At 41.0% G+C, this 25675-nt stretch overlaps 2 protein-coding genes across 4 annotated transcripts in view; both read left to right on the top strand.

Annotated features, from left to right (window-relative positions):
• The window catches only part of rttn (rotatin), a 33359-nt gene extending 14288 nt beyond the window's left edge, over window positions 1-19071 (top strand). The window contains exons 25-49 of one of the 2 annotated variants that reach the window (XM_063484091.1): window positions 727-969; window positions 2341-2497; window positions 3541-3707; window positions 4083-4302; window positions 5363-5491; window positions 5640-5750; window positions 6538-6696; window positions 7040-7117; window positions 7865-8063; window positions 8244-8341; window positions 8427-8514; window positions 8849-9050; window positions 9423-9513; window positions 9807-9957; window positions 10246-10383; window positions 11050-11252; window positions 11445-11550; window positions 11776-11873; window positions 12114-12191; window positions 12591-12717; window positions 14916-15109; window positions 15291-15561; window positions 18370-18473; window positions 18730-18799; window positions 18915-19071. In XM_063484091.1, the coding sequence (XP_063340161.1) occupies window positions 727-969; window positions 2341-2497; window positions 3541-3707; window positions 4083-4302; window positions 5363-5491; window positions 5640-5750; window positions 6538-6696; window positions 7040-7117; window positions 7865-8063; window positions 8244-8341; window positions 8427-8514; window positions 8849-9050; window positions 9423-9513; window positions 9807-9957; window positions 10246-10383; window positions 11050-11252; window positions 11445-11550; window positions 11776-11873; window positions 12114-12191; window positions 12591-12717; window positions 14916-15109; window positions 15291-15561; window positions 18370-18473; window positions 18730-18799; window positions 18915-18994 (3562 nt within the window). In that variant the 3' untranslated portion in view covers window positions 18995-19071. Of the gene's footprint in view, window positions 1-726; window positions 970-2340; window positions 2498-3540; window positions 3708-4082; window positions 4303-5362; window positions 5492-5639; window positions 5751-6537; window positions 6697-7039; window positions 7118-7864; window positions 8064-8243; window positions 8342-8426; window positions 8515-8848; window positions 9051-9422; window positions 9514-9806; window positions 9958-10245; window positions 10384-11049; window positions 11253-11409; window positions 11551-11775; window positions 11874-12113; window positions 12192-12590; window positions 12718-14915; window positions 15110-15290; window positions 15562-18369; window positions 18474-18729; window positions 18800-18914 lie in introns of those variants that run through there. The other variant, XR_010094872.1, reaches the window with a different exon arrangement.
• Window positions 19072-19422: 351 nt separating this feature from the next.
• On the top strand, window positions 19423-24095 carry cd226 (CD226 molecule). Of its 2 annotated transcripts, none has more exons than XM_063483412.1 (6): window positions 19423-19621; window positions 20287-20610; window positions 20771-21148; window positions 21572-21674; window positions 21987-22041; window positions 22494-24095. In XM_063483412.1, exons 1-6 carry the CDS (start codon window positions 19438-19440, stop codon window positions 22629-22631), a joined length of 1182 nt encoding a protein of 393 aa, XP_063339482.1. In that variant the 5' UTR covers window positions 19423-19437; the 3' UTR covers window positions 22632-24095. The 2 variants fall into 2 exon arrangements, with proteins under 2 accessions (XP_063339482.1, XP_063339483.1); XM_063483413.1 differs by having other exon boundaries at window positions 19431-19621; window positions 23550-24088.
• The last annotated feature ends 1580 nt before the right edge of the window (window positions 24096-25675 follow it).

Here is a 25675-nt window from a genome sequence, read left to right as displayed (position 1 = left end):
GAATGTTTCTATGTCAAGCAAATGTATGTTTCCTTACTCTAGTAGACTGCCAAAGAAACTTACCTGAGCAATAATTCTGTGACAGGATTTTTTTTCTTTTTTGAGAAAAGGCTTTGAGTTATAGATATCGCTCTTTTAAAACATTCCCTGTTGTAGAGCATTGCAGTGAAGTTTTAGATTCAGTCTTGCCATCTTGTGTTTCATCTGTCTTCATTTACTTCTAATGTGACCTAATTCAAACAAATGAGAGTGTCTCTCCCAAATTCAACCAGCTTGATTACAGCACAGATGTTTGAAGCACACCATGGATGGATTAGTCCATCTTAAATTGAATTTCACACAATGCTGTGACTGGGGAAAACGGCACTTGTTTAAGATTGATTAGTCAATAAAATAGAGGGGTGTCTTCTTTGTACTTAGTGTTTATGTGAAGTATAGCTATGTATCAAAGTGATCAGCTTCAGATATTGTTGTTTTTTTTGTTACCAAACTCGAAAAAAACATGGCTACCTCTGCTTTAATCAGTTGTAAGAAATTCTCAAAACTTCTGATGAATCATAAATGTCTCATCCCACTGGACTGGTGATCAAATATGACTGTTAATGCAGTCATTAGTGTGATTCTGAGGCTGCTGCTTAAGCAATAAACTTGCCAGCTCATTTGTAGTCATGCGGTTTAATTTGGAATATATACATTTTTAAACCATTAACATTTTATTCCCCTCAGATTCCATCCCGACTTAAACCTGTCAGAAACACAAGTTTTGTGGCTGAAGGCAGTGCACCTTCCCACTGCGCTGCAGGATTGTATCCAGGCCATCGTCACCGCATCAGGGCACAGTTCTGTGGCCTCTGCTCTCTCCAGGCTCAGCCTCTACCTGTTGATTGACAGGCTGGCATTCCCACACATTCCCACCTACAGATGCAGGGAGACCCTTCACTCCCTCAGGTGGCAGGCTGCAGTGACCAGGTACACTAGATAATTATAATCAAGGACTCATGAACTTTTCTCACACTGTTACCAAAACCAGTAAATGTAATCCTGTGTGTAAAATGTAAATAAAGATAGAATTCAAGGATTAAAATTCTGTATAGGCAACATGTCAAATATTGAAAATGAGATGTGAAATGTTTATACTTTCAAAAATGCACTTTATGTTGTAGCACAGGCAAAAACTGAGCACAGACCTGAACAATATATTCAGGTCTGGGAGCAGCGTACGCTTCCATTCAGGCAATGTCTTTTTCAACTTGCTTATTTCAGCAAAACAATGCCAAGTGACATTTGTGAATGCATTATAACAGCATGACTCTGTAGTAAGAGTGCTAATTTGACTTGCCTGCAGCTCAGACTTGTCATCCATTCAACACATTTGGCACATTATGAAACCGAAAATATGACAAAGAAAGCCCTGAAATGTTGGTCTGCTCAAATCCTAAGAATGCAAAAATGGAAAAACATTGTGCTCTCAGAACTACAACAACTGGTGTCCTCAATTCCTAAACACCTACAGAGTGTTGTTGAAAGAAATGGTGATGCAACACAGATATAAGCTTAGCCGAATGAGTGGGTGACATCAAATTCAAAATAAACATGTATTTTTTCAACATTGTATAAATGTTTTTTTAACTATTCTCCCTTAATTTAGGATCTGAATAAGCTGGAAGCATTGCATTGTGTTTATTTATATTTACACAGGTTCCCAGTTTTTTTGGGGAAATGGGTATTTAGCAAAACTGAGTGAGGCATAGACACTCATCTGCCACTTTATTAGGTACACGTGTTCATCTGCTTATGAACGCAAATATCTAATCAGCCAATCACATGATGGTATTCCAGTGCATTTAGTCACGTAGATATGACTGAAGTGTTCAGGTTGCTGGTGGTGTAATAGTGTAAAGCATTTTTTTTTTTTTCTTGGCACACTACGGGTCACTTAGTACCAGCTGAGCGTAATTTAAACACCACAGCCTACCTGAGGGTCATTGCTGGTGAGGCCAACAAATCTGCAGTAGCTGTGTAATGGTAACATGTCAGTATGGACTGAAATCTCTGAGGAATGTTTCCAGCACCTTGATAAATCTGTGCCAAGAAGAAGAAGGAGAATTAAGGTAGGTCTGAAGACAAAAGGAGGATGCAACAAGGTACTAAAAAGTGATGAATGAAATGTAATACTTCAGTAACAATGAAGACATTTTGAAATAAGTCTCCATAAACACACACTCAGATATGTCAGTTCTTTCTCTGATCTGATCAGTGTTATTCAATCAATGTTATTATCCTTCTCAACCATGTTTTTCTTCTAATGTTGTCTCTTTCTCTTCCTCTTCCTCCCTGCAGGTTTCTCCAGGTGCGCCCAGCCTGTGTTGAGGATGAAAGGTTGCTGGTGGGCATCATTGCATTTTTGAACGCCTACTTCATGCGGATTCAAACCGAATTTGCGGCCGACTCAGAGGACAAGGACCTGCGCTGGATACTGGAGCTGCTTCTCAACCAGGTACACATCGTTTACACTTAGACATGTGTGAAAGAAACACCTCACTTTAAAAAAAATCATTATAGTTTCATTTTATTTAACAGGAGCTACGCTGTTTAGCATGGTTCAAACACAGACAGCTACACAGAGTTTGTAGTGATTACTAATGTCCAGCCATTTTCCTTAGTTAGGGAGTTTTTTTGGCACAGCGTGTACACATTATTTTAGTTATGGATTCATTGAGCACTCTAGTTTCCCATTAAACTAGTGGCCATCTTATCCATACATACCTTACTCATCTTATTTATGTGTCACACCGTAGCTCACCTTGTTAGTACCATTAAAATATGTGTGTATGTGTTTCCATTAGCTGGTAATCGGGTTAGACGCAGAAAGCTATAAATATGCAATCAAAGAATGGATAAATCACTCACACACAAACACACACACCGTCACACAACCATATTACTTTTTCATAACTGAAAATAGTTTCATAGCTTTCTACCTCAGGCCTGTGGCAGAGATTTTTCCTTATTTCCTTAAAACAAAGTCACATTCACATTTTTTTTATACCTTAGCAGAAGAATCATCTCACTTTTTCCAGTGCTGCTTTTAGGATTTAATCAGTTTCACCTTGGCTTTCTCATTAATGTGTGTGTAAACAATAATTCCTCCCCTGGCAACTAACGAAGACTCACACTGAATGCCTGGTAGGGGTGAGCAGTGCTGCTCTGACTTTTTCTGTAATTACTGAGCTGTTTCAGGAACATCTGTCACTTCATAGACTTGGATTAACTACCCACTCTGTGTGCACTGCTCAGTATGAAATTCTGCTGTTTGGCATTGCAGAGGCGGGTTTTTAGGGAGAAAGGAGGTGGTTGCTTACATACACTTCTCGCCCTTCTCTCCATAATACTCCATAAGTCAGTTTTTCTTTTCTCCCTTCAGTTTAAAACCTCTATAACTAAAGTAAATACACTCAACACTACTAGCTAGGAATGCACAAATTATGGGGGTGAATTTAAAATAATTACGTACAATTCAACAGTATCCGTATCTTCCAGGATGCTGTGTCTCTACTGAATTTGCTGCTTGGTGTGGAGACCCAGACCTCAACTCAGAGCACAGGGGAGCATCAAGAAGTGAAGAACCATGTGAGCCAAAGACTGCAGAGAGAGCTCACCCACTTCTTTAACACCTTACTCCGCTGCCTATCACACACCACTGACAGGTAGGAGGTTTTCACACAGACACACTTGTGGCTTCCTTTGGTGAAGTCACATATGACAGCCAGTGGTTCTTTTTTTAGATTAAATAATTTGAACTTTTAAATAAAACACAACTTTGTAATTACATTGGACAGGTTAGAGGATTTTTTTCCTTTTTACATTATAATGTGATGCGTATCATTGAGATTTATCTGCTTCTACAGCTGAGGCATTTTTTGCCTTACCAAAACATTCACCCATATTTTATACAAAATACCTTTTTGTAATGCTAAGTATAAATAATTCAGTCTTTATCACTCTTTTTCTGCCTTTTTTGCCTTTTTTTGTCTGATTTGCTCGCTTCTGTCTTTCCGTTCTCTCCTTTCCTGTCTGTCCAGGCTATGTTTGGCATTAGCCGGCCCCTTCGAGAGCCAGCTGGCCGTCCGTTTGCTTCAGAGCCTGCGGGTGTCTGATGCACCGCGTTTTTATGGCCTTCCCAGCCTGGAGAGGACACTGCAGGGCATGATCAGCGTGACTGCCCAGCCTGGCTGGAGCTCCCACTGCCCTGACCTGGAGCCCAGCTCCCTTTGCTCCAAGTATCTCAGTGGGTTATTAGAGGTATGTGTTTGTCCATCAGTTTGTGTTTGCATGTGGCATGTGTGTCAAGTTCTGTGTCTGCACAGTGTGTGCGCATATGCTCGTGCGCTGCATTGGCAAGTGCCGAAACTTCTCCCCTCTCATCAGATACGAGAATGCCTACAGAAATGAAGAAAAAGGCAAACAGAGTACTTTCTGTGGAATTAATTAAAATTAAGCAAAAATGTGGTTACGGGACATGAATAACAAAAGGTAAAAAACATTCATTGATTAGACATGCCACACTGTGAAGATGCTGATGAGATTAATCAACCTTGCCTATTCCATCTGTTCAGCTGTTCAACGGTCCATAAAACAATAGCGTAACTCAGTGTAGACCAGCTTGCACAGCAGTCCAGAGCACAGAGGTGTCCACATTTATTTTTGCTTTGAAATGAAGACCCCCAAGGAACAGACTGTTCTGTTTACACGGAAACAGCCTTTTGTTTGTTATTTGGGGGGCAGCTTTTATTGACATAAATTAACATTTAATGGAGACTGAAGGTTAATTTGCTTTTGCAGTTAGGATTTGTAATGGCAGCTTCGGTCTCTTAGATTCAGATATCTCCCTCTTTCATCGTCGGCTTTTTAACCTTTTCACCCGCCTCTTACCTGCTATAGATCACAAAGGCTCTGTCGTTGACTCCTCCCCCACCTCCTCCTGGCAAAGTAGAGGCCCAAATCTCAGCAAGCCTTAGGCTCCTCTCTCTCTTCATCTGCTCATATGTGCAACCACACATCCTGATGGCACACCAAAGCAAAAATAATTAGTCTCAGCTGTATTTAATTTTCATTTGGATGCATTGGGCTGCATGACAAGCATACAGTTTGCATTAACACAGAAGCAACTACTCTGTTTGCTCAACCGACTGTGCCTTTGGTGTTCACACTGAAAGCAGGTGTAGCATTGGATAACAACTACATACCAAATATGAACGACCTCTGCACTGTATCTATGTCTTTTTATATAGATAGATAGTGTCATAGTCTTAATGGGCACATAAGGATATAATAGTTCCAATATATTCTGTTATCTACCCAGGTGATATCCTCATTTTATGTTGAGTGGGGTGGCAACTCCTTGTCGTTCATGGGGAAAGGTGTTACCAAGAATGCAGTCATCTGCTTGCTTCACTTGTCTCATGAGATGATGTCTGAAAACAAGGACAAGGCAAGTGTCAACATACTGCAGTATACAGCAGAAAACATGCTCTAGAATTGAGATCCTACTGTCTTTGTAGTCAGTGAACACTTTTCTGCAAATTATTAAAAGACGTTGGAGTAAAACTGAAGTTTTTTGTTTTTTTTTTCTGCACTAGGACATGATTCCACAGTGGTCTTTGGGGAATGAAGCAGCTGCCGAGGAAGCCAGTTCCTCTCAGCTGGGTTTAGCATGGTTGATCCCGTTATGGGTGGACCGAGATCAAGAGGTAATGAGCGCCACTTTTATATGTAAACATAACACGAAAACTATGTTTACTGTGTTCGGTTGATTATTTGTTTGTTGGAAATAAATCCTAATATTGTTGGAAGGCCTGTTTGTGTCGCTTTAAATGGTAAGGAAAATGTATTTGTGGTTTGAGCAGCAGCGTTATGCCCAATAAAAACTTTCCAAACAGCTTATTCTGTAACTGACTCTTGTTTGGTGTTGTTTATTGGACAACTATATAATTTATTGCCAAGTAGCACTGTTACAACAACGAAATAATCAACCAAACACAAATGTCCTTACTTTTTGGGCTATGTTTATTTAGTGTTTATACTTCAATATATGAATTTGCTGTAAGAGAGTAAAGGAGTTGAGTTTACATTTGATTTTTCACCTTCATTTTTGTAAACCCTGTCTGTTTTTAAAATAAAGCTTTAGATGCTTGGCTTCTGGGGGGGGGGAGAACCCTGTAACAGTTGCACAAGAGCTCACAGGCATGAAGGAAGTACATGACAGCTAGTCGTACCAAATGCACTGCTCAAAAATGACTTCCCACACAAGTCAGTCTAAGAGGCTCCCTTGACAAAGAAGACTATGTTTTCAGTTTAAATGTCAGTATGATATTATAGTAAAAATAAAAACCACCATGACCAAATTCACATTTATTGCATTAGATGTGTACCATAACATTAACATGTCATGTTTTTGTTTTGTTTTTTCTTTAACAAAGCTTCATCTCAGTGTTCTCTCTTCCTCGTTTCAAACGTGGGTTTATTCTTTCATGTCAGGTGAGATTTGCCAGTTTGAGTTTAGGTGCAGCTCTATCCTCGATGCCCAGCGGGTGCCAGGCTCTGTGTGCCAGCTGTCAGAACATAAGTGGAGGCCTGTGGGGCACATTGCTCAACATCCTCTTGGATCAACAGGAGAGCACCATGGTCCGCAGAGAGGTACAGTGTTTGAACTGCAACTGTGCTGACTGTTAAAGCCAGAAATATTCTGGGTTATTGATTATTATCACTAATAGTTTAACCTGAGGACTCTTGGGTGAATATATAGAACATGCAGAGATGATTAGTGATAGGTAAACTATGAGTTGCAGAGTATATATGTCTCAGTGGAAGGAAAGCAAATTTCATTTTCACCTAATGAGTGGTCAGAAAATGAGTCTGGACTTGAATGTATTACCAGACAAATAAAGGCAGATGGCACTGTTGCTGATTTAGTTTAAGTTGACTCAGTGTGTGTGTGTCCATTTTTTATTTTTATTTTTTAAATGGTTTGTGTGTCTAGGCTGCATTTATCCTGCAGAACTTGCTGGTGATGCCTATGCCTGCCAACGCAGAGGAGGCCAAGGACTCCCACTGGCAGGTCAGCAGATCTGCCAGCCAGTTAAAAAGCTTTTATAGACCATGAACTGTTTCCGCTTTCTCTCTCATTTGGTTTTTCTCTCTTTATATCCCATCTCTGTCCCTCCTTTCCATTCCAAACCATCCTCTCCTCTCTAGTTGAGCCCTGCAGGGTTCAGGGGTGTTGCTGGAACTGAAGCTGTACTGAGGGTGCAGGCTTCCAGCACTAAAACCCCCCAAAATCACATTTAAATCTGTCGAAACATCAAACTAATTCAGCATGCAATTACTCATCAAGGGAGCTGTAAGTCAGAAATAGAAAAAAAAAAAAAAAAGGTACCGTGTGTTCTTATCTTATAAAAGCAAAGCTTGTTGTTTACTAAATCTGATGCACACAACATTGCAAAGTACAAAGCAGGCCAAGTGCAAAAAAAAGAAAGCAGAAACGGTTACACTTGCTGCCTAGCTGTGCAGGGGCTATATGAAAAGAAAAGAAAGCTCCAAAAACAAAAAGAAAATAAAACTAGGACACAAAATGTCATCCTGTAGCTATGAAGTGACATTTGTAAAATGAATGAAATGTCTTACGTCAGTGGCGCAACTTAACGAATGCCCTCAGCCTCTTCACTTTGTCCTTTTCTTCAACTCTCTTTGATTTCTTTGTTTTTAATCTGTAAATTTCGATGGAAATCATTATTGCATCATAAAAATGTAATGTTTGCATTAAATACTGAAACATCTATTCTCCTGTCGCCCTCTCATCGTCCAGCACCCCTGTGTTCGTGATGAAGTGTCTGGGGTGTCTTTGGTGGGTCTTCCAGCACTGCAGGCTCTGCTCTATCACTGTCAGTATTTCCAGCATGTGGCTCTCTCTGCCTCCAGTTGTTACTGTGGCAGGTACACTTTCTACATCCAGCCTCGTGGTGGCTCTCACTGTGGCCCAAGACTTCAGGAGAGCGCTTCATCGGGTAAGCTAATTCTTTTGATTTTCCTTAATTACTCTCTTCAAGCCTGATAATGTGGATTTGTTACAGCAGTACACATCCACACTGACTTTCATTATTGATTTTCTTCCCTTTTTTCCCCCTACATTTTCTTATAACACTGCTGTTATCTGTATGTGTTGTTTTGTTTATATGCTTGTGTAGATTCTGAGAATTCTCTGTGGCTTTCGGGACGCAACCCACCAGCACCCACAGTCAACTCCAGCAGACCCTCCAGCTCTCTCTCCACCTCTAGCACTGTGGTCAGCGCAGCAATATGCATACCAATAAATGAACCGCTGCATTAAAGTCAAATGGATCCTCACATCTTAATGTTGTCCATTATAGATAAGAGATTCAAGGCCACACTCCCCAAAGGCTCCCTCCCCACTGAGTATGACACAAGATACCCCTGTCAGCAGACTGATGGCTCAAGGTACTAAAATGAGAAATGTCTGTGGATAACAGCCTCAGTAAAACTGTGTGTTTACTTCTTAGTACTGCATAAACCTTTCATTTTTTCCTTTCTGAAACAGTGGCTCTCAATATGGCTACTGATTGTCTTAAACTAAACCAAGTCTTGTGTTTATGTGAGCATCCTAAATACACAGCAGAGAAAGTAGTGCCGTGTTCTCCTGTGCTTTTCTTTGGTTTACTGCTTTTGATTATGTGGTCAGTGGTTGGTAGCCAGAGACAGAGACGTGATTTACAATATGTGAACCCTTTTTCAGGAAGTGTGTCTGTTAGCCCTCTATTGATGTGTCTCGCAGGCCAGAGCGACACAGACACCAGCAACTCTATTACCTCACAGGACTCCCGACAGGGCGAGCCCTTGGCCGTGGAACCGGTTGTCAAGGTAACGCCTGACCTCCTGACAGCCCACTGCGGCCTGCTGACCAACCTGCTGGCCATCCTGCCAGACTTCACCCTCACTGCCATCCGACATAACCAGCTCCTCCAAGCTCTGGCCAGGTAAGAGGTCACATGCTGAGTCCACATGAACACCAGCTCAACCTCACCACCCTTGATGTATTATCATCTTAAGCAAGCATTGATTTAAATGGTTGTTTTTTTAAAGCAAATAATCATTTAAGGGAAAGACTTGTAATAAACAAAAGCAGAAAGTTTTTGTCCTTGTAAACACAAAAACCATAAAATACAGATACAAAAACTACACCTTGCATTCCTGCACCATTTTTTCCCCTTTTTTCACCATTTAAATAAAAGTGTGCATTTTTGTGCATTCATTTGACTAGAGAATTCATGTTAATTGTAGCCTTAATCCCCTCTAGCTGGTTCCTTGCAAGCGCACACTTTCTCCATCATGTTTATTTTCTTCTTCAGTCTGGTGGCTCTTGGCTCCGTTGAAAAGTGTCTTACTGAGCTGAAGACGCCAAACATCCTTCCAGGAGAGAGAGAGGACATCAAACGCCAGGTGAGGATTACTGCGTTAGACGCATCTAAAGAAATTTTTCCAACGTTTTTAACATTTTTATTATTATTATATCTTACCACAAAAAACTGTGGGCTGGTTTGAAAAAACAAAGCAAAACAGTGCATTTGAGTGCAGCACAAGGTTATCTAAGGGCATCTCCAGATTTCAGTGTGGGTGGAATACTAAACAAGCTCATATTCAAAACATACCATTGTTTTGGACATGTTTTTAGTAATATGAATTTTTTAAATTTTAACTGTTTAATAAATATCTGCATTATTTTTCCTTTCTAGTTTGTCACCATACTTCAGTTCCTGTCCAGCTTTTCAAAACTCCTGCAGTCATATGTCACAGTGAGCGAGGAGCCGATTGGTCAGATGGACTTCCTGAAGAAGCTGTTGTCTTCTCTGGTGGCTGTGCTCATGCTGGATACTAATGGTTTAGGTCAAAAAATCATATTATATTTAAAGGAAACAATGTTTAGTATATTAAGTTCGTAATGATATAGACTGTTTTCCAAAATTTGTCTGTATGCCATCATTGGTGACCCCCCCCCCCCCCCCCCCCCCCCAAAAAAAAAAAAAAAAAAAAAACCTAAACAGTTTTTCAAAATCAAGTCCTTTTTGGACATTGGTCCCACTCTTTTTGCAGCATGCCCTGTAGTGCACTCTGTGTGTCTCTTTGTGGCTGTCTTGTGTCATAAAATTTGTGACTCACCCTTTCCCTCCTCAGACGCAGGTACCCGCGACGTGGTTTGCATGTGCTGGGCAGACGTGTTTATGCTCCTGGCTACTCTGGTGAAGAGGGATGGCTCAGCAGCGCACCCATCTGTCTGTGCTGCGCTGGGGAGACAGTGGCGAGCGTTTGCAGGTACGCAGGCGCTCGGCTCGGTATGCGAGCAAAACACGGGGGGGGGGAATAATGTAATAACTGCAATTTGGACTACAGAATTTTATATTGTAATATTGAACACTTCTCATATTTCACAATTATATACTATTGTGAAATTATGTATTCCATTTGATTTAAACAGCCCACTGAGGTTTAAGAGACAAGCTCTTGCTTGATGAAATGCGGTCTTACATCATAAAAGACTGATAACCGTGATTAGGCTAATTATGTTGATTGCGGTAACTGACTAAATAATCAGGATTAGCATTTTAGGTGTAATTGTGCAGCCTTAAATCTGATGCAGAAAAAAATCAATTCTGTCTTTTTAACATGCTTTTTGCATCATTACTGTTTGTATTAACTTTCCTGAACAGATGCTACGATACGATAATTGCATCCTGTCCTCATACTACCCCTACTTGTCTTTCTGTGTGATTAATGGCGCAGCAGGGAAGTCTGATGAGTCCAGTGAAATAATGCTGAGCCTTTGTGCATGTAGTTTTGAGTTTACATGTTCACGGTATCTTGGTGCCATTCAAATAATTAGTGTGCTTACTTCTCGCACCTACTGCCTCATTCATGAACAAATATTTAGCTATCACTGGGTTACAGTTTTTTACTCTGATTTTCCCCGTGTGTCTGCAGGAACGTTATCGGTGTGCGTAAATGAGAGGTTTGCGCAGCCTCTCCTTCACACAGTAGCTCTGCAGTTTCTCTGTACAGTTTTCACAGAGGAAACAAAGAGCCGCAGTCAAGAGGTCACAACCTCAAACTCAAAGTGTGTCAGAGCTCTCTCAGACGTCCTGAATAGTCCCTCAGCCAGCGAGCTGTGTGAGCTCTTATTACAGGTATGATGGGGTGATGGTCTCTAAAGTAATCAGCTGTGTTGTTAACTCAGCTATCTTTGTGTTCACTAGGAATTATTTTGGAACAAAAAATCGAGTTACATGCTTTTGGTCAATGTTATGTAAAAAAGTTTGAATTTGAAAGTGTGTTACTATGCAGCGCAATCACTGTCCTGCTTCAACTTCTGATGCCAGAGCTTTGAGAAGAGGAGCACTCAGGACCCTTTAAAGAAGCTTACAGCTAGAGCTCTGATGACACTGCTAGCCTGCAGCCCCACAGCTCAAAACTATGCAGTTAAAGGTAATCCCCCAAACGTCAGGCTGGAGTTAGATTATCACCTGTCATTTACTCTGGTTTCTTTATGTTCATCTATCTTTTTAAACCGTGTCCCTAAAAGTTAATCTTTGAAGCAAACCTATTATTGAGCTATTTTTGTGATTTAAAAAGTGCTTGGATAACAGTAGAAATGTGGTATCTTGGTGATAGTTTAACCTAGTGTGAACCTCGGATTGTCTTGTGTTCTAGCTGGTTTAATTGACACCTGTGTGGAGCAGCTGAAGCAAACTCATTCCCAGCTCCACTTGGAGTCAGTCCGGCCCAGCAAGGCTTCCCACCGCAAACAGGTGAGCACAGCCTGGCTGGAAATTTCCAATCTCAGCATTTCTTTTCCCTTTGGATAGAATAACAAACTGAATTGAACACGAATGAGTTTTTGGGTAAATGTTATGAATATGGGTTGTACTTGTCAGCAGAAAGTCTGCTTACTGTTCTTATAAGCTTTTAATGACTGCGGCAAAGAGTGTTTTTAACTTTGGAAAATGAAGCCTATTGGACTTTATTTTTGTGTTTTCCCATATTATCAGGAAGAGGGCTATTTGAAGGAAGTCAAGCTGACTGTGGAGATCCTGCGGAGTGCTCTTTATTGCAACGATGAATGCAAAGTAAGCCTCTGTGCCTACCTTTTAATTCCCCACTGCTAATTGGTTTTTAATGCAACCCCAGAGTACCGGCGCTGTTCTGTGAATGAAATTTGCCTAAATGCACACGGCTCAGCTAACATCTCAGCAAGTTTAGCTTCTCGCACCCTATAATGTCATTACTTATGAGGCTTTTTAGCTGGTTTTCATTTTCTAAGTGGCCTTTCAGTCACTGTCGGTTAGCTCAGACTAAAAAGCCATGAAGGCTCCACTGCAGTGTTTACACTGCCATCAGTCTCCGCCTTGTGTGTGTTTCCTGCACGCTTAGGAAAATATTGAGGCATTTTAAGTTGATTACTGTCATCTGTGTCGGAGCTGTTGTATAAATCATGCACGTGTGTATAAAATCTGTTTGCTTTGTAGGTGGTTGCCACAGATGCTCACCTAACACAGGCGCTCAATGCCCTTTGGCCTTGGCTCCTATTGGACGACGCAACTATGGAGGCGGTTCTGGAGCTTCTGTGCGTCTACACGGCCAACTGCACAACAGGTCTGCATTTTTGTGTGTTTATGTTTGCCTGTGTGTGTGTGTATGCTTGTGTGTTTGTGTAGGCATTGTGCCTGGCCCGTGCCTGCCCATCGCCTCTGTCTGTAGTTGGCAATCTGACTGAGTCATACACACTTTGCACTGAGAGTCCCATTGTTCTCTCTAATAACCACAGAGCTGCATTGCATCTCAACTGTATAAGACCCAGTGCCTTCTTGCTTGCCACTCACAATAGGCACAGTGTCGCATCCAGAGATCAGGCTGCACAGCTGTCTCGCTGTATGCAGAGCAGCCAGTTTTAGAGCATGATGTGGGGAGGAACAGAGCATCTCTGTGCTGCTCGAGGTACCAGTATTCCATCATGCAAATGTAAGAACCATGTATGTGGAAACCAAAAAGACGTGCAAGAAAAAGAGGAAAAAAAAACCTTTTTGAGTGGAAAAATTGAAAGATTCATAGGAAGGAAACGGTTGGGAAAATGTACTTTGATAAACAGCCTGTGGTACCTTTGATGTGTTTGTGTGCATGCATGCGTGTGCGACTGGCTTAGAAATCAGTTTCATCATTGGTGGTGTGTGGGGGGGGGGGGTTATGTGCAACACTTATGAACGTTTCTGAAAATGTGTGCATCTGCGCGTGTGTGCGTATGCATATCTCTATTTGATTGGCATCAGTTCCTCAGTGGGTGCGTGTGCACGCTCTGATCTAAACTCCCTCGCTTTAGACCCCCCATAAGCTCAAGCTGTGAAGCACCAGAAAGCAGTGAAGTCAGGCACAGTATTTCCCTAAAGGTTAACTGAACAGCAGGTTGTGTTCAGCCTGCATGCAGCCAGGCTCAGTATTACACCATACACCCTCAGGCTACCACTCGGTCTCCCGAGACCGCTACATTTCTGCTGAACCTTTCATCTCCAGTCTACCTCCTTCATCCAAAGCTTTGTTAACGCTGCTAGTTCGAGTCGGATTGTTGTTTTCATCTGTGCCACACATATTTTCCACAGATATTTTTGGAACAGCCCAAAACTTGCTCCCTCAGACACACAGAAAGTAAAACAAATGAAAATCATTTTTTTTCTCCACTTACATGCAGGGATCTCTCCTTTTGAAGTATATGTTGCATGGCTGCAAAATAATTAATCAGCAGCTGACTCGTATCAGAGAAACGGTTACTTATTAAAGCAGATCCCCCTTGTCAGTTTTATGACACACCAGGTTTCTTGACAGGTATTGAGATAACCGCAGGCTAAGATCAGCATATGCCTGTTTCCAATCCAGGATTAGCAAAACCATCAAGCTGTCATTTTCTCCAACAAGAAATGTCAGTCAGTTTCAGGCTGCCTCGTCAATTCTCTTCAACTTAAGCTTGTTAATTTCTGTATTTTGTGTGTAATCTACATCCATGCCAATTAGTCATGTCAGTTATGCTGATGTGAATGTGCCTTCTTAGTAGAATTGTAGCTACATGATTTACTTCCCACCCAGAGTCAAACGAGCCTAATTGTCATCACTCGAGTATTTCCGTGGTGACTGAATATTAAATAAATGAAGTGCTTTTCAAAAGTGTTTCTGAAACTCTCCGATTTCACCTGTGAAAGGCTTAAAGTTACTTTAGGACTCTTTTTTTCATCATATTTTGTTTTTCCTGGCTCTTAACCTGTGCCTGTCAGCACTTAAGGCTGTATTCTTCCTTCACATATATGTTATGTTCTGTATTGGTGCACAAGTTCCACTTGTCTCCATCATTTTGGTCATTTAGCTAGACTGTCTTTACACCAAAGTAAGCTCTCCATGCAGCCGCGTGGAGATGTTTAGGTGTGGTGGGCAGACAGCCGTGCAAGACAAGGCCTCAATCTGTTTATGCAGCTACTAGTGCTGCTGTCTGGCGAGCTAGCCAGCATTAAGGTAAACAAAACAAAAGAGTGAGAGTACTTCCAACAACAAGAAAAAATTGTTTACACTGTATGTGTGTTTGACTTTTTTTAATGCTGAAATTGGCGAGAGAAGTTGTGATTCCAGTCCAGACACAAGATTTCACAGTGTAGTACAGGCATGTGATTTTGTGTGTGTGTGTGTGTGTGTGTGTGAGATGTAGATCCAGACATCCACAAAGGGCAAAATAAGCATGTTTTATTTTAATGTTCTTATAAATATAAATGAATAAGAGCAGATTAATAAAGCCATTTTCCTTTTTCTGTTCCCAGCATGCAGTTCTCTTTGTGGCAGTGGCCCTGGCCTTGTACCAGGATCTAAAAGCTCCTCCACTAGCTCACTGATGCACTCTGTCATGAAGCTGGCTTCAGCGCTTGCCCCAGATAACAGCATCATACAGAATCTGGCTTTCTCCCTCTTGGCTAACCTAGTCATGTCCCGTGACTGCAGATGTCTCCTGCAGAAGGTAAGAGACATTATGTACGGTACATAGAATTAGTGGGCAAGACAAGTAGCAGATTAAAATGAAAAAGGTTAAAAAATGATGTTAGGAAATCTCGCTCTTCCCCTCTCTAAAACTCTTTCACTGTTGTTATGACTGAAACTTTAATCTCTGTTCACTCTTGTTTCATTTCTGTGATTCTCAGAATAACTTCCTTCAAGCCTTCTTGTCAGTACCAGTGCCCAAGGCTGCTGGTGTTAAAGCCACGTCTGTAAGTAGTGGTTGGAGCCTTCTGGGCCTATGGCTGAGACTGCTGGCCAGTCTCTCATTCACAGAGGACGGCCAGCAGAGTATCCTCAGGCTGACCGGAGCGCTGGAACTGCTGGCAGACTTGGCACCACATCGACGGCACGCGCTGCTCACCCTTCAGAACCTCTGCTTCTGCCCTGCCAACAAGTCACACGTCATTGCCAATGGTATGGAAGTTAAGCAAGGATTAAATTTAGGAATCTCACTCAGGGATATGAAAAAAATAAATAAAAGACCAAAAGGGGAAGTTCAGTAAGCAGATTTGTCAGCATTGTGTGTCCACAGTGCAAGTCAGTGATTAGGGAAAAATTCAGTGCAGCTAAATGTACCCCGCTGAGTCACTTTGTTCACTCTCCGTAAAAGTCATCAACCACAGAGGGACTTGTGGTGCACCTAAGGTATGTGCTTTCTGGTGGTAGCCCATTTGCATCAGTAAGCCATCTTAGATCAGTTTCTCTTTTTAAGTGTATAAAATTTGTACTTCTGTGCTACCAACATAAAGTTCTGCAACTGCAACTATAAAATGGAAAACAAAACATACCTGATTTTCAGTTTACCCAAAGTTACCCCTTCCAGGTCATCTTCTTATGAACTTGTGGATCTCTTTTAGTGGTCTAATGTTTTTAAGTTGCTCTGTCCAGGTCTCATTATTTGCACTTCTGTGCATGAACCTCAAACTTGTAAAAGAGTGATCATTAAGTTTACATCAGTTTGTTTAAAAATGAAAATCTATCTGTAGAATTGCAAAAGCTTAATGGGCCCACACGTTAGTTGCTTAGGCTTCACTGACTCAGATTGTAAGGAGGGAAAATAAAACATACCACATGTCATTGCTTCGTTTTAAAAGTTTGCAACTTATCAGATGTACTGAAAATGAACAGTCTGGTCTTTATTTAATACTTTCACTCTGTTTATTTGCTTAGTTTTATATCATGTGCAAAAAAAAAAAAATCTAAACAAAACAGACTTGTGCGGTTACATACTCTCTGCTCTCATCAGCCCTACCTTATAAAACTCCAGGCAGTCATAGCCTGATGCTAAAGGAGGCTGTCTGCAATCAGCTGGTTAGCAAACTTTGGCACGCTTGGACTGGGATATATTGTCAGGACTGCTAAACTGAAACCAAACAGAAAGTGACTTTTGAAAGTACACACAGTATGAATAGTATCGTGTATACTAGGTGTAGTGCACATGTTATATTACTGTGATGCGGAGCTTCTGAATTGAGAATGGAGACTGAGTGGTATCAGTAACAGCTTTGAGAATTTAAGCTACTAAAAATATATTAAACACTTGTAAGTTTATGTTTGCAAATGTAGGTCGAATACAACAGAGATCTGACTATCAGTGATTCTACAACACAGAGATGAAAGCGAAGGAAGTCTGTGAGAATGAAAGACCGATCATGTCCCCCATGCAGTGCACGCTGCAGGTGGGAGTTGTGGGACCAGGTGCAAAAACTATGTGACCGTATATCTGGTTTCCTGTGGAAAGATCATGTTTCCTGTGTTTTGCATACAGCAAGATTTCCATCAATCACAATAGAGAAAATGAGCAAAAAAAACCCATCTCATCGCTTGATCGAAAATCGGCAAGGATAAATAAGTTACGGACTTGACTAATGTTGCTGCGAGATATGCCACTCGGATAATAGCAGAGGAGAAAAGAACTTTTTTTCCTTTGTTCACTTCACTGCGCATGAAATAAACTCTTGTGTTATCCACGAGACCAAATATCATTTTCCTGTTAAGTTAAAGTTAATTTCAGGGTCTAGACTAGCTTACAACAGCCTTCGGTTAATAGATCTGACTTATGCAAAGAAAATATGTGCTATTAAAATTACTGAGCAGAGGCTACTGAGACTTTCAAGGAAACTGATTGCAATAATGCCGTGGGACCTGTACTGTAAAAGCAGATGATGCACAGCCAGTAATCCGGTGATTAATCTGTTCTCGTTTTGTTACTCTCTAAGTTTCAGTGAGCTGTGGTTGAAGTGGGAAAAAGAAAGTCTGTCAGGTTTTCCAGATGTGTTTTGAATACAAGAAGGCTGAATTCAATGACCGAACCAGGCGCCTGCTCTCTGCATGCTCCAGATTTGGGTCCAGAACTTGTTGCCATTATGTCTTCTTCATCTTCGTTTGAGCTCCGTTGTCTTTTTGGAATCTTGATTCAAAGTCAGTTGGAAAATAAGCAGACCAGCCTTACAAAGCTTAGAGTACCATTTCCATAGCTCTGTTCAGAGTTTCCACATTAGATCAGTCCAGATGTGCCGGGTTGAAAAATCAAATGGCACGATTGCACTCATGGTAAACACTTGATCAGCTTCATGTTGTTTACCCTGTTAAACTTTAGAAAACAATTATCCTAAACTTTTCTTGACTTCGTGATTAATCTGTTTACATTAAGAAAACGGCAAGTTTTTCCCCAGGTATCTGAAACCTCTGTCGGTTTGGGACTTTCCACAGCGTTGGTAGTTGAATCGGGTAAAAATGATGAGCACTTTATTAAACATAGTAATTGTTTATGTATGTCATAACTATTTGTATTATTATTTATTTCTTTTTAACCCCCCACAGTGACTTCATTAGAATCCTATACAGTGAATCAAAGTCTTTATGTTTATATACTGATTCAAACGTCCACCACCTCTTATCTTTTGGTGGATCTCCTTTGCTGGTACGGATGTCATATAGAATAAGCTCCAGCTGTTGCACGCCTGGAGATGAGTGTGAGTGGAGCGAATTTTCCATTGTAGAACAAGGTTGTTGTTTTTTTTTCTCCATTTTATAGCATGGTGCTTACAGCTTTGTTTTTCTGGGCTCTCTCTTTTAGCTAGAGCTCGTTGAGGTCTTTTCTTCATTTTTATGGCACTGAAGAGACTTCCTGCATCTAGCATGTGTCCAAAAAAAGTCATTTTCAAGTCTTATTGAGTTGTGAATGCCCCATAATGATCTGCGCGTCTTTATTTCTTTCAGACAAAGCCATGAAGGTGCTGCTATCCTGCCTCGAAAGTAAAGCGATGGAGACCCGCTGTATGGGAGCTTCTGCAATTTGGGCATTGCTCCATAACAATCAGAGGGTACAAACACACACACATCCTAGTACTAAAATTTTTATTTTAGTGTGCTTTTATGGGCTGGTATTTGAGTTTATGGTTGATCCGTGGCAAATGAAATCTTCTGCCTGCTTGATTGTCTGCCTGTAAGAGAGATTTGCCAGAAAGCTTCACTGTTCTCTCACTTTGATCCGAGATGATCAATGTTTTTTAATCTCCTGATTATGAAAAAAACAAACTACTATCCTCTTTATAATCTGTTCCTCATTTTCTCTCAAAGGCCAAGACTGCTTTGAAGTGTCCTTCTGTTAGATTGAGAATTGAGAAGGCTCATACCATCGCAAAGAAGGGTAGGCATGAATTTTGTTTCGTATCAGCGTCTGTCTCTGTACGAAATTTGTACATTTGAAGGTTTTCCACATTCCACTGTTTGTGCTTACTTATTTATTTATTTGTAAAATGCAGATGCAGACAGCAACCAGGAACACATGAACACCTACCTACTGGAGTGCCTTGAAAACATTTCTCAGCTGCTAAATACTTGAACAGTGTTTGTTTGTTTTTTATGGATTTTTGTACCACGTTTCCATCTGTAAAATGTGAATTATATTAAAATAATCTTAGCTTGTCGTGTTTGGTCTGATTCCAGTTGATACATTTTCATTTTGAGACCAGTGGTGGTAAGGTGCTTTTCCACACTGTGCCACGTTTGGCTTACTGGTGAAAATCGTCACAAAGTATTCCAGAAACACAGGAAAGAAATCTTTGGTGTTCACAGGAAACCGAGGCAGGGCATGTGTTCCTCTTTCAGTTTCAAATTTGTAATATGTTATTATGGATTTTGATTTTTAAATTATACTTCGATATTGCTCTAGAAAAACTTCATTATAAAAGCCACCAAGCAGTATTATGTCACAAGTTTGCCATCCAATCCCAGTCCTGGTGATAAAGTGCTCCTCTGTGTTGAAGGAGTAAACAGTGGGCTACCATGAAGTGCGCCCCAGTAGCTCAAGTGTTTCTCTGTAGCGATAGAGCTAGCAGGAAGTGTAGCCTGGGTGCCTTCACTCGTCTCATCAATGCAGCTTTCATTCTCCCTCTGTGGGGCAAGATGGAAGCTGTACAAAAGGACTGCTGGTACTTCGTGGTACTTATCTTTCTCCCTTTTCTTAAAGGTATGGGCTTTATTTTTTAATTCAAATATATTTTTTTGAATTTGCAGTGTTTGTTTTTTAATTGGAAAAAGTGCTGTAACAAATACTTTTACTAACAATTTTAAAACTGATGGCTTTTTTGGCTTTAAGGCTGTTTTTAAAGTAATTTAACAAAATCATTTTCTGATATCTAAATCATTAAAAGAAAAAAACCAAAATGTAACTTTTCATTCTTATTTAAAGTCGATAAGCCTGTAATCATAAGTCTTTCTAGACATTATTATTCCAGACTTGGCTCTCCCAAGGGCTTCACTGGATTTGAGACAAATTGTCATTCAGCTCAGATAAAAGGCTTTGGAAAACTTGGAGGCTTGATCACCAGCTATTGTCAGCTGTTTTTATGTGTACTGGCTTAAATTAGCCTAATTACCATAGGCCGAGGGATGATCTCAGAGTTGTGAATTGCTCTGGTACTCTTCAAGTAGAGGGCTCTCATTGTGTATGTGTAAACCTGATAGAGGTTCCCTGCCAGTAAAGGAAAACTATTATAGTAGAATAAACTGTGTGAACGTTAGATTTACTCCGTCCTTAAAAATGTGTAATTTTGTAGCTTTATGGATATTTTGTTATCTGTGTTGTGTCGTGACTCATATGTTAACAACAGAAAAAACAATCCCTTTGTCCAGTTGCTGTCCAGCAGAGAATGACTGCTACAGTTAGGCTGGAGGAGGGGATGGTTCTGCAGTGCTTGTGCCCCTGGGATGGCAACCTCAGCATGGTGTCTTGGACAAAAAGGTCAGAAAAAAATCCAGTGGCTGTTTACCACCCTGATTTTGGAGTGGTTTTATCACATCGTTTCGATGGGAGAGTGGAGTTCCTGAAGAACGGTCCCATGGATGGCAGTATTTCCATACGGAACGTTACCCATCAGGATATCGGGCTTTACGAGTGCTCTGTTCAGACCTTCCCTCAGGGACCCTGGACCTGGCTCATTCAGGTGGAGGATTTAGGTAAATATGGCAGAAAACGTGAGAGCACACGTTCTGAGCTGTCTAGTATCATTCCCACCTCCCCCGCTTAGTGATTAAAAATGGTGAAATATGAAACCTAGAAAGGTGCCATACTGTAGTTGCCATCACATATTTTTAGATTTCTTTCTTTCGCTTACAGATGAGCCACCGGAGGAAGACCCCACAGAGCCCACTCCCACACAGGAGGCCGTTTCAAACGAAGAGCTGCTAGTAGAGCAGAACAGCAACCTGACCATCAGATGTAACTATCAGCATAATGGCACCGTTAACCAGGTCATATTGGAGAGGATGCTGCACGGCCAGTCGTGGACCATTGTTGGAGTGTGCAAGAAGGTGGAGGAAGGCCTGGTGGCGGAGGACTACAGCGACAGGGGCCGGGTCAGCTGTGAGGACAGCCTGGATATGAGTCTGCACTTAACTGACGTGACACAGGAAGACAACGGTTTCTACCGCTGTACTTTTAACACCGATGTAGGACAGCAAACTACCACCATGCAGCTCACCACTGTGGCTTCAGGTACGAAGTAGGCATCATGAAGTTTTTAAGACATGCATGCATTCAGCATGTGTGTGTGTGTGTCTGTGATTGTTTAAATTTGTTGTGAATTGACATTAAGAAGTGGATGGAAGTAAATAAGGCCAGTGATGATAATGAAATTAAAGAAAACAAAGCATGTGATGTCACTCGCACATTCACAGCTGCTCAGACAACTCTTATGTGCGCTGAAACCACAGAGGTTTGTGGCTAAAAGTCCGAGCTTTGTCACTGCGTATCTGAAAAAGCACTGGTTGCACCATATGTGTGTCATGGAACAAATTGAAAACACTAATCGGACACTGCTGTATGACATAGAATTATTCAGAAAATTAATTTTCACACTGTTTTGTTCCCTGTTTGATTTTTGTTTCTTCTGTTTTTCTCGCTCCTACACATAACCAGGTTGGTTCAGCCTGTCGTTATACATGATGTACATTTACATCGGGGTTGCAGCTGCTGGACTCTGTCTACTTATTGCCATCGTCATAGTAGTAATGAGGCACAGGTAAGATATCAGCAAACTAAAGTAAGGGGTGCTCTGTCAATAAACACAGATAAGTACGGAGCGAACACTGATGGTTCAGCTCATAGTGTGATAACGCTGACACACTGACGTTTAGCAGGGAGCATGCTTCCATCTCAAGCTCCATACATGCCTAACAAATGTCACCCTTTAATTGTTTAAACCTGTGCTCCTTGAAGAAATGTGTTTATAAGAAAATATCATTACTATCTTGGAAATCTTCTGATGCAGCGCAGTTAAGTTTGGGTTTTTTTGGACAGTAATGAAAATCCTTTTTGTCTGAAAACCCTGCAGAAAGAGGAACAAGAGAAAGGAGTACAGAGTCAAACTGCACCCATCCCAGAGACAGGTAGGCATTGCCACGTTCATTTTATCTACTCTCCTCTTTACTCTCGACACCTTTAAGGCACTCCCGTACCTTCTCATCAGACTTGCACTTAATTACAAAACCATCACCCTTTACAGCTAATCTCAGTTAATGGCACCGCCCACTCATTTAACTAATGCTAATTAACTTCAATGTTAACTGAAAGTGTTTTTGAAGACAAGCAGCTTGTTAAAATGTTGTTACAGTATTGATGTGCTGAGTTTAATTATTTGATGTAAATAAATACACAAGCTCTTTAATAATTAGCTGATCTTTTTACACAATTTTGATATAATATGAATGTGTTATTTATTAGCGTTAGCCCATATTGGTGGAAAAAGTAACTACATTTTGCCAAGCTGCTTCACCTCTACTGCCTGTTTTGGTGTAATGGCTTAAAAAGCATTAACATTCACTTCCTCACATCCTCACAGCCAAACTTCTATGAGAACATCCCCATGTGTCCCAGGATAAAGAAGTCCAGACAGATCAGAAACTGTCCCGTTTATGCCAACGTACAGACTGTCCGATCCATGAAAACCACATCGCACCAACGACAGCGTAATAAATAAACACACGCACGAACGCGAGGTACTGGATGATGTTGATCTGTCACAGCTTTGTGTGCGTGCGCCTTCCAGCCTTTCACAAACAAAGCGCATCAAAGTTTATCTGAGAAAAAAGAAGAAATCTACCTGTGTTGACATGAACAAATAATTTATTTGATATCTTGTAATTATATGCGTGGATCACGCTGACACTGATTAGCATTCACGCCGTGGTTTCAAATGAGCTAACAAGTTGGTGCTTATCTGCGAGTCAGAACGCTGACAGGGGCTGTTTGGGTCCAGCCTTGCTCCCTCTAATTAAATGTAGTATGTACTGCATAATTACTGTTGAGGAAATATTTGTTTTGGCCATAACAGTATTTGACAGTAACAATCACGCAGAAGACAAGACAAAGGGCCGTGTAATCGTTCTTTTCACTTCTCTAACCCTCGAGTAAAACGACTGACAAAAGCCTTTGTAATTGCCCTCCTTTTTACTTTCATCCCTCCTGGTTTCCATTCAGGGATTGACAATGGTGTCTAATCATCTAACGGAAGAGAAAAGCAGTCACTCAGCACTGTACCATCACTTGAGACCGTTTCTTACCCCAACGGGCTCTGTGTCTGGGATGGCTGCATTCTAGTTACATCACACTCTTCGCGCAGGAGCTAAGCTCTAATTAGCTAATCCTGTGCTTAGTTTGTAGCTCCTCAGACTTTGTGTGCCTGCTGTTTATTGATGAGTGTTTGTTCCTGTCGTTGTTCTCCTGTTGTAAAAATGATTTTATGATAAGCTGTCAAAAGTTTTCCAAGCTGTATTTATTGTTTTGTTTCCAGAGTTTTTCCGAGCTTGCTTTCGTAAATCAATATTTAGGGTTTATGATGCTGTAGTACTGTTAAGCCGTGTGCTGTTTGTGTAATCTAATTCATTTATCTCCATAGAAATGGAGGCAGTGGCAGAGGCAGTAATGGATATGCGGGCTATTCCGCTAAGAACAAGAAAAATGTGGAACATAAAGGGACAATATAATCAGTTTGTTTTTTGCTTTCAATTCGCTTCCAATTCAAGAATCTGCAACTGTACATTCGACTGGGATGGCACTAAAGCGAGCGTGACCAACCATACTGAAACTGATGTGTGTGACTGTAAACGATTTCATGTGGTACGAATAAAACTGTGTCACTGCCTCTGCTTCCTTTTGTTTTCCTGTGTTAGGTGTAGTTGAGTTTGTAGACTAAATGGACAGAATCATCGATGACTGTAGTCGTTTCTAAGAAAGCAAATCATTTCCTGTAACCCACAAAGAGGTACCAGGTGACACGTGGGCAAAAGATGAGCCGTGATGATCTAAAAAGGAAAGCAGCCCCCATAAAAATCCAGCATTTTGCAAAGCGGCGAATGACTGCAGAGTCTGTTCGATTTCATCAGACAATTTGCGAGATGTCTGCCAATTTGAACGCCTATATATATCATTTACTGCAGGTGGATTTGTCTTTCCCGTTGGTGACATTTTCATTGTAATCTGTCAAATTTAGGTTACGTTATAAATAAAATTTGTAATATAGTCTTCGGTGTCTAACCCTTTGCTTACTTTTTAGTGTTGGCTCTCTGAAAAAGAAACACAAAACGATCTGTCAAACCACCATATGAAACAGCCAAGATAAGAAGTGTGCTATACATCTGTTTGTGAACCAAAATGACAGATGCAAAGAATGAGGTGTTTGCTTCTATCTGAAACCTCAGCTTGAAAGCGTAAGTCAAAGAAGAGTGTGTTAACCACCACCCGCAAAGCCACTAATGATCTGAAGAGGCGCTTTCTGGCTTTTAGCATGGCATGCACAGAAACAATGTTTAAAAGGTAGAGTAAGGGGCTCGTGTTTTTCAACTGAACGAAACTGCAGAAAGTGTGAAAACACTGTTTTTGTTCATCTCTCACTGTGGGGGAATTTTCGCTCTTCATTATAAAGAAGGCATTTGTTTATGGACAGCTAGTTTAAGGTCCCAACACAGCATTTCAACCAGGTTGAGGACTTTGACTGGGCCTTTGCAACATGTTGATTTGTTACTTTTTCCGCCATTCTGTTGTAGATTTGCTGCTGTAGTTGGGATCATTGTCCTGCTGCATGACCTAGTTTGTCAGAGAGTCAGACAGATGGCCTCACATTTGACTCTGCACTCTTTGGTATACAGAAGAGTTCACGGTTGACTCAAAACAAGCCTAAATCATCAGCCTTCCACTGCGTCTGACAGTTGGTGTGAGGTGTGCTGATATGCTGGTCTCATCTGTCCACAGTCCTTCGGCTTGTTTACCAAAGCTTGCAAACCAAAGCTTTACTGCCATGCTCCTTTTAAACAGGAGAGGCTTTCTTCTGGCATCCCTTCTAAACAAGCCGCACATCCGTCTTGTTGGAATGAACTTTAACATTTAATGTATAAACTGAGGTCTGTAGAGTCTGAGAGGTAGCTCTTGGGTGCAGTGTCAGTGAGCGCTGCACGGCCTGACCTCGGGGTGAATTTGCTGGGACATGCAGTCCTGTTGTGAATCATCTTTCTCGCTGCAGAATCATGGACTTTAAATTGTCTGGAAATATAACCCTAAGAAAATTACTGACGTCTTTCGTCCTTGGCTAAATAGTAAAACATCAGCTTTTATAGAGGTTTGCAGTTCCCGATGATCACTGTTACTGAACCTCATAATTCCTGTGGAAGCAGTAAGCTTGTACTTATTTTTTTTTCGCACGCTGCTTCTGAATTTGGCTCAGCCATTATCAAATGAATAACACCACATATGCCAGGGTAACATGCAATGCCTTCTGATTCATCTGAGGTTGCATTTACCCGAATTTAAGACCTGTTATGTACCACCTGATTTTTTTTTTAATCCCTCCTACGTAAAACTTTAGAACTGAAAGAGGTTGTGCTTTCTTTTTCACATGACTGTACTCCTCTTGTGTGTTATTGCAAAACTTTCCCCATTACAATATTGTTTTCCCCTAAAGCTTAAGTGTAAAGAATAAAAAGTAAAAGAATGCTAAATGTACCTAATGAGAATCCTGATGGCATAAAG

The sequence above is a fragment of the Pelmatolapia mariae genome, linkage group LG9 (genome assembly GCF_036321145.2).
Source record: "Pelmatolapia mariae isolate MD_Pm_ZW linkage group LG9, Pm_UMD_F_2, whole genome shotgun sequence".
NCBI lineage: Eukaryota > Metazoa > Chordata > Actinopteri > Cichliformes > Cichlidae > Pelmatolapia > Pelmatolapia mariae.
This window is presented reverse-complemented; position numbering and strand designations above follow the sequence as displayed.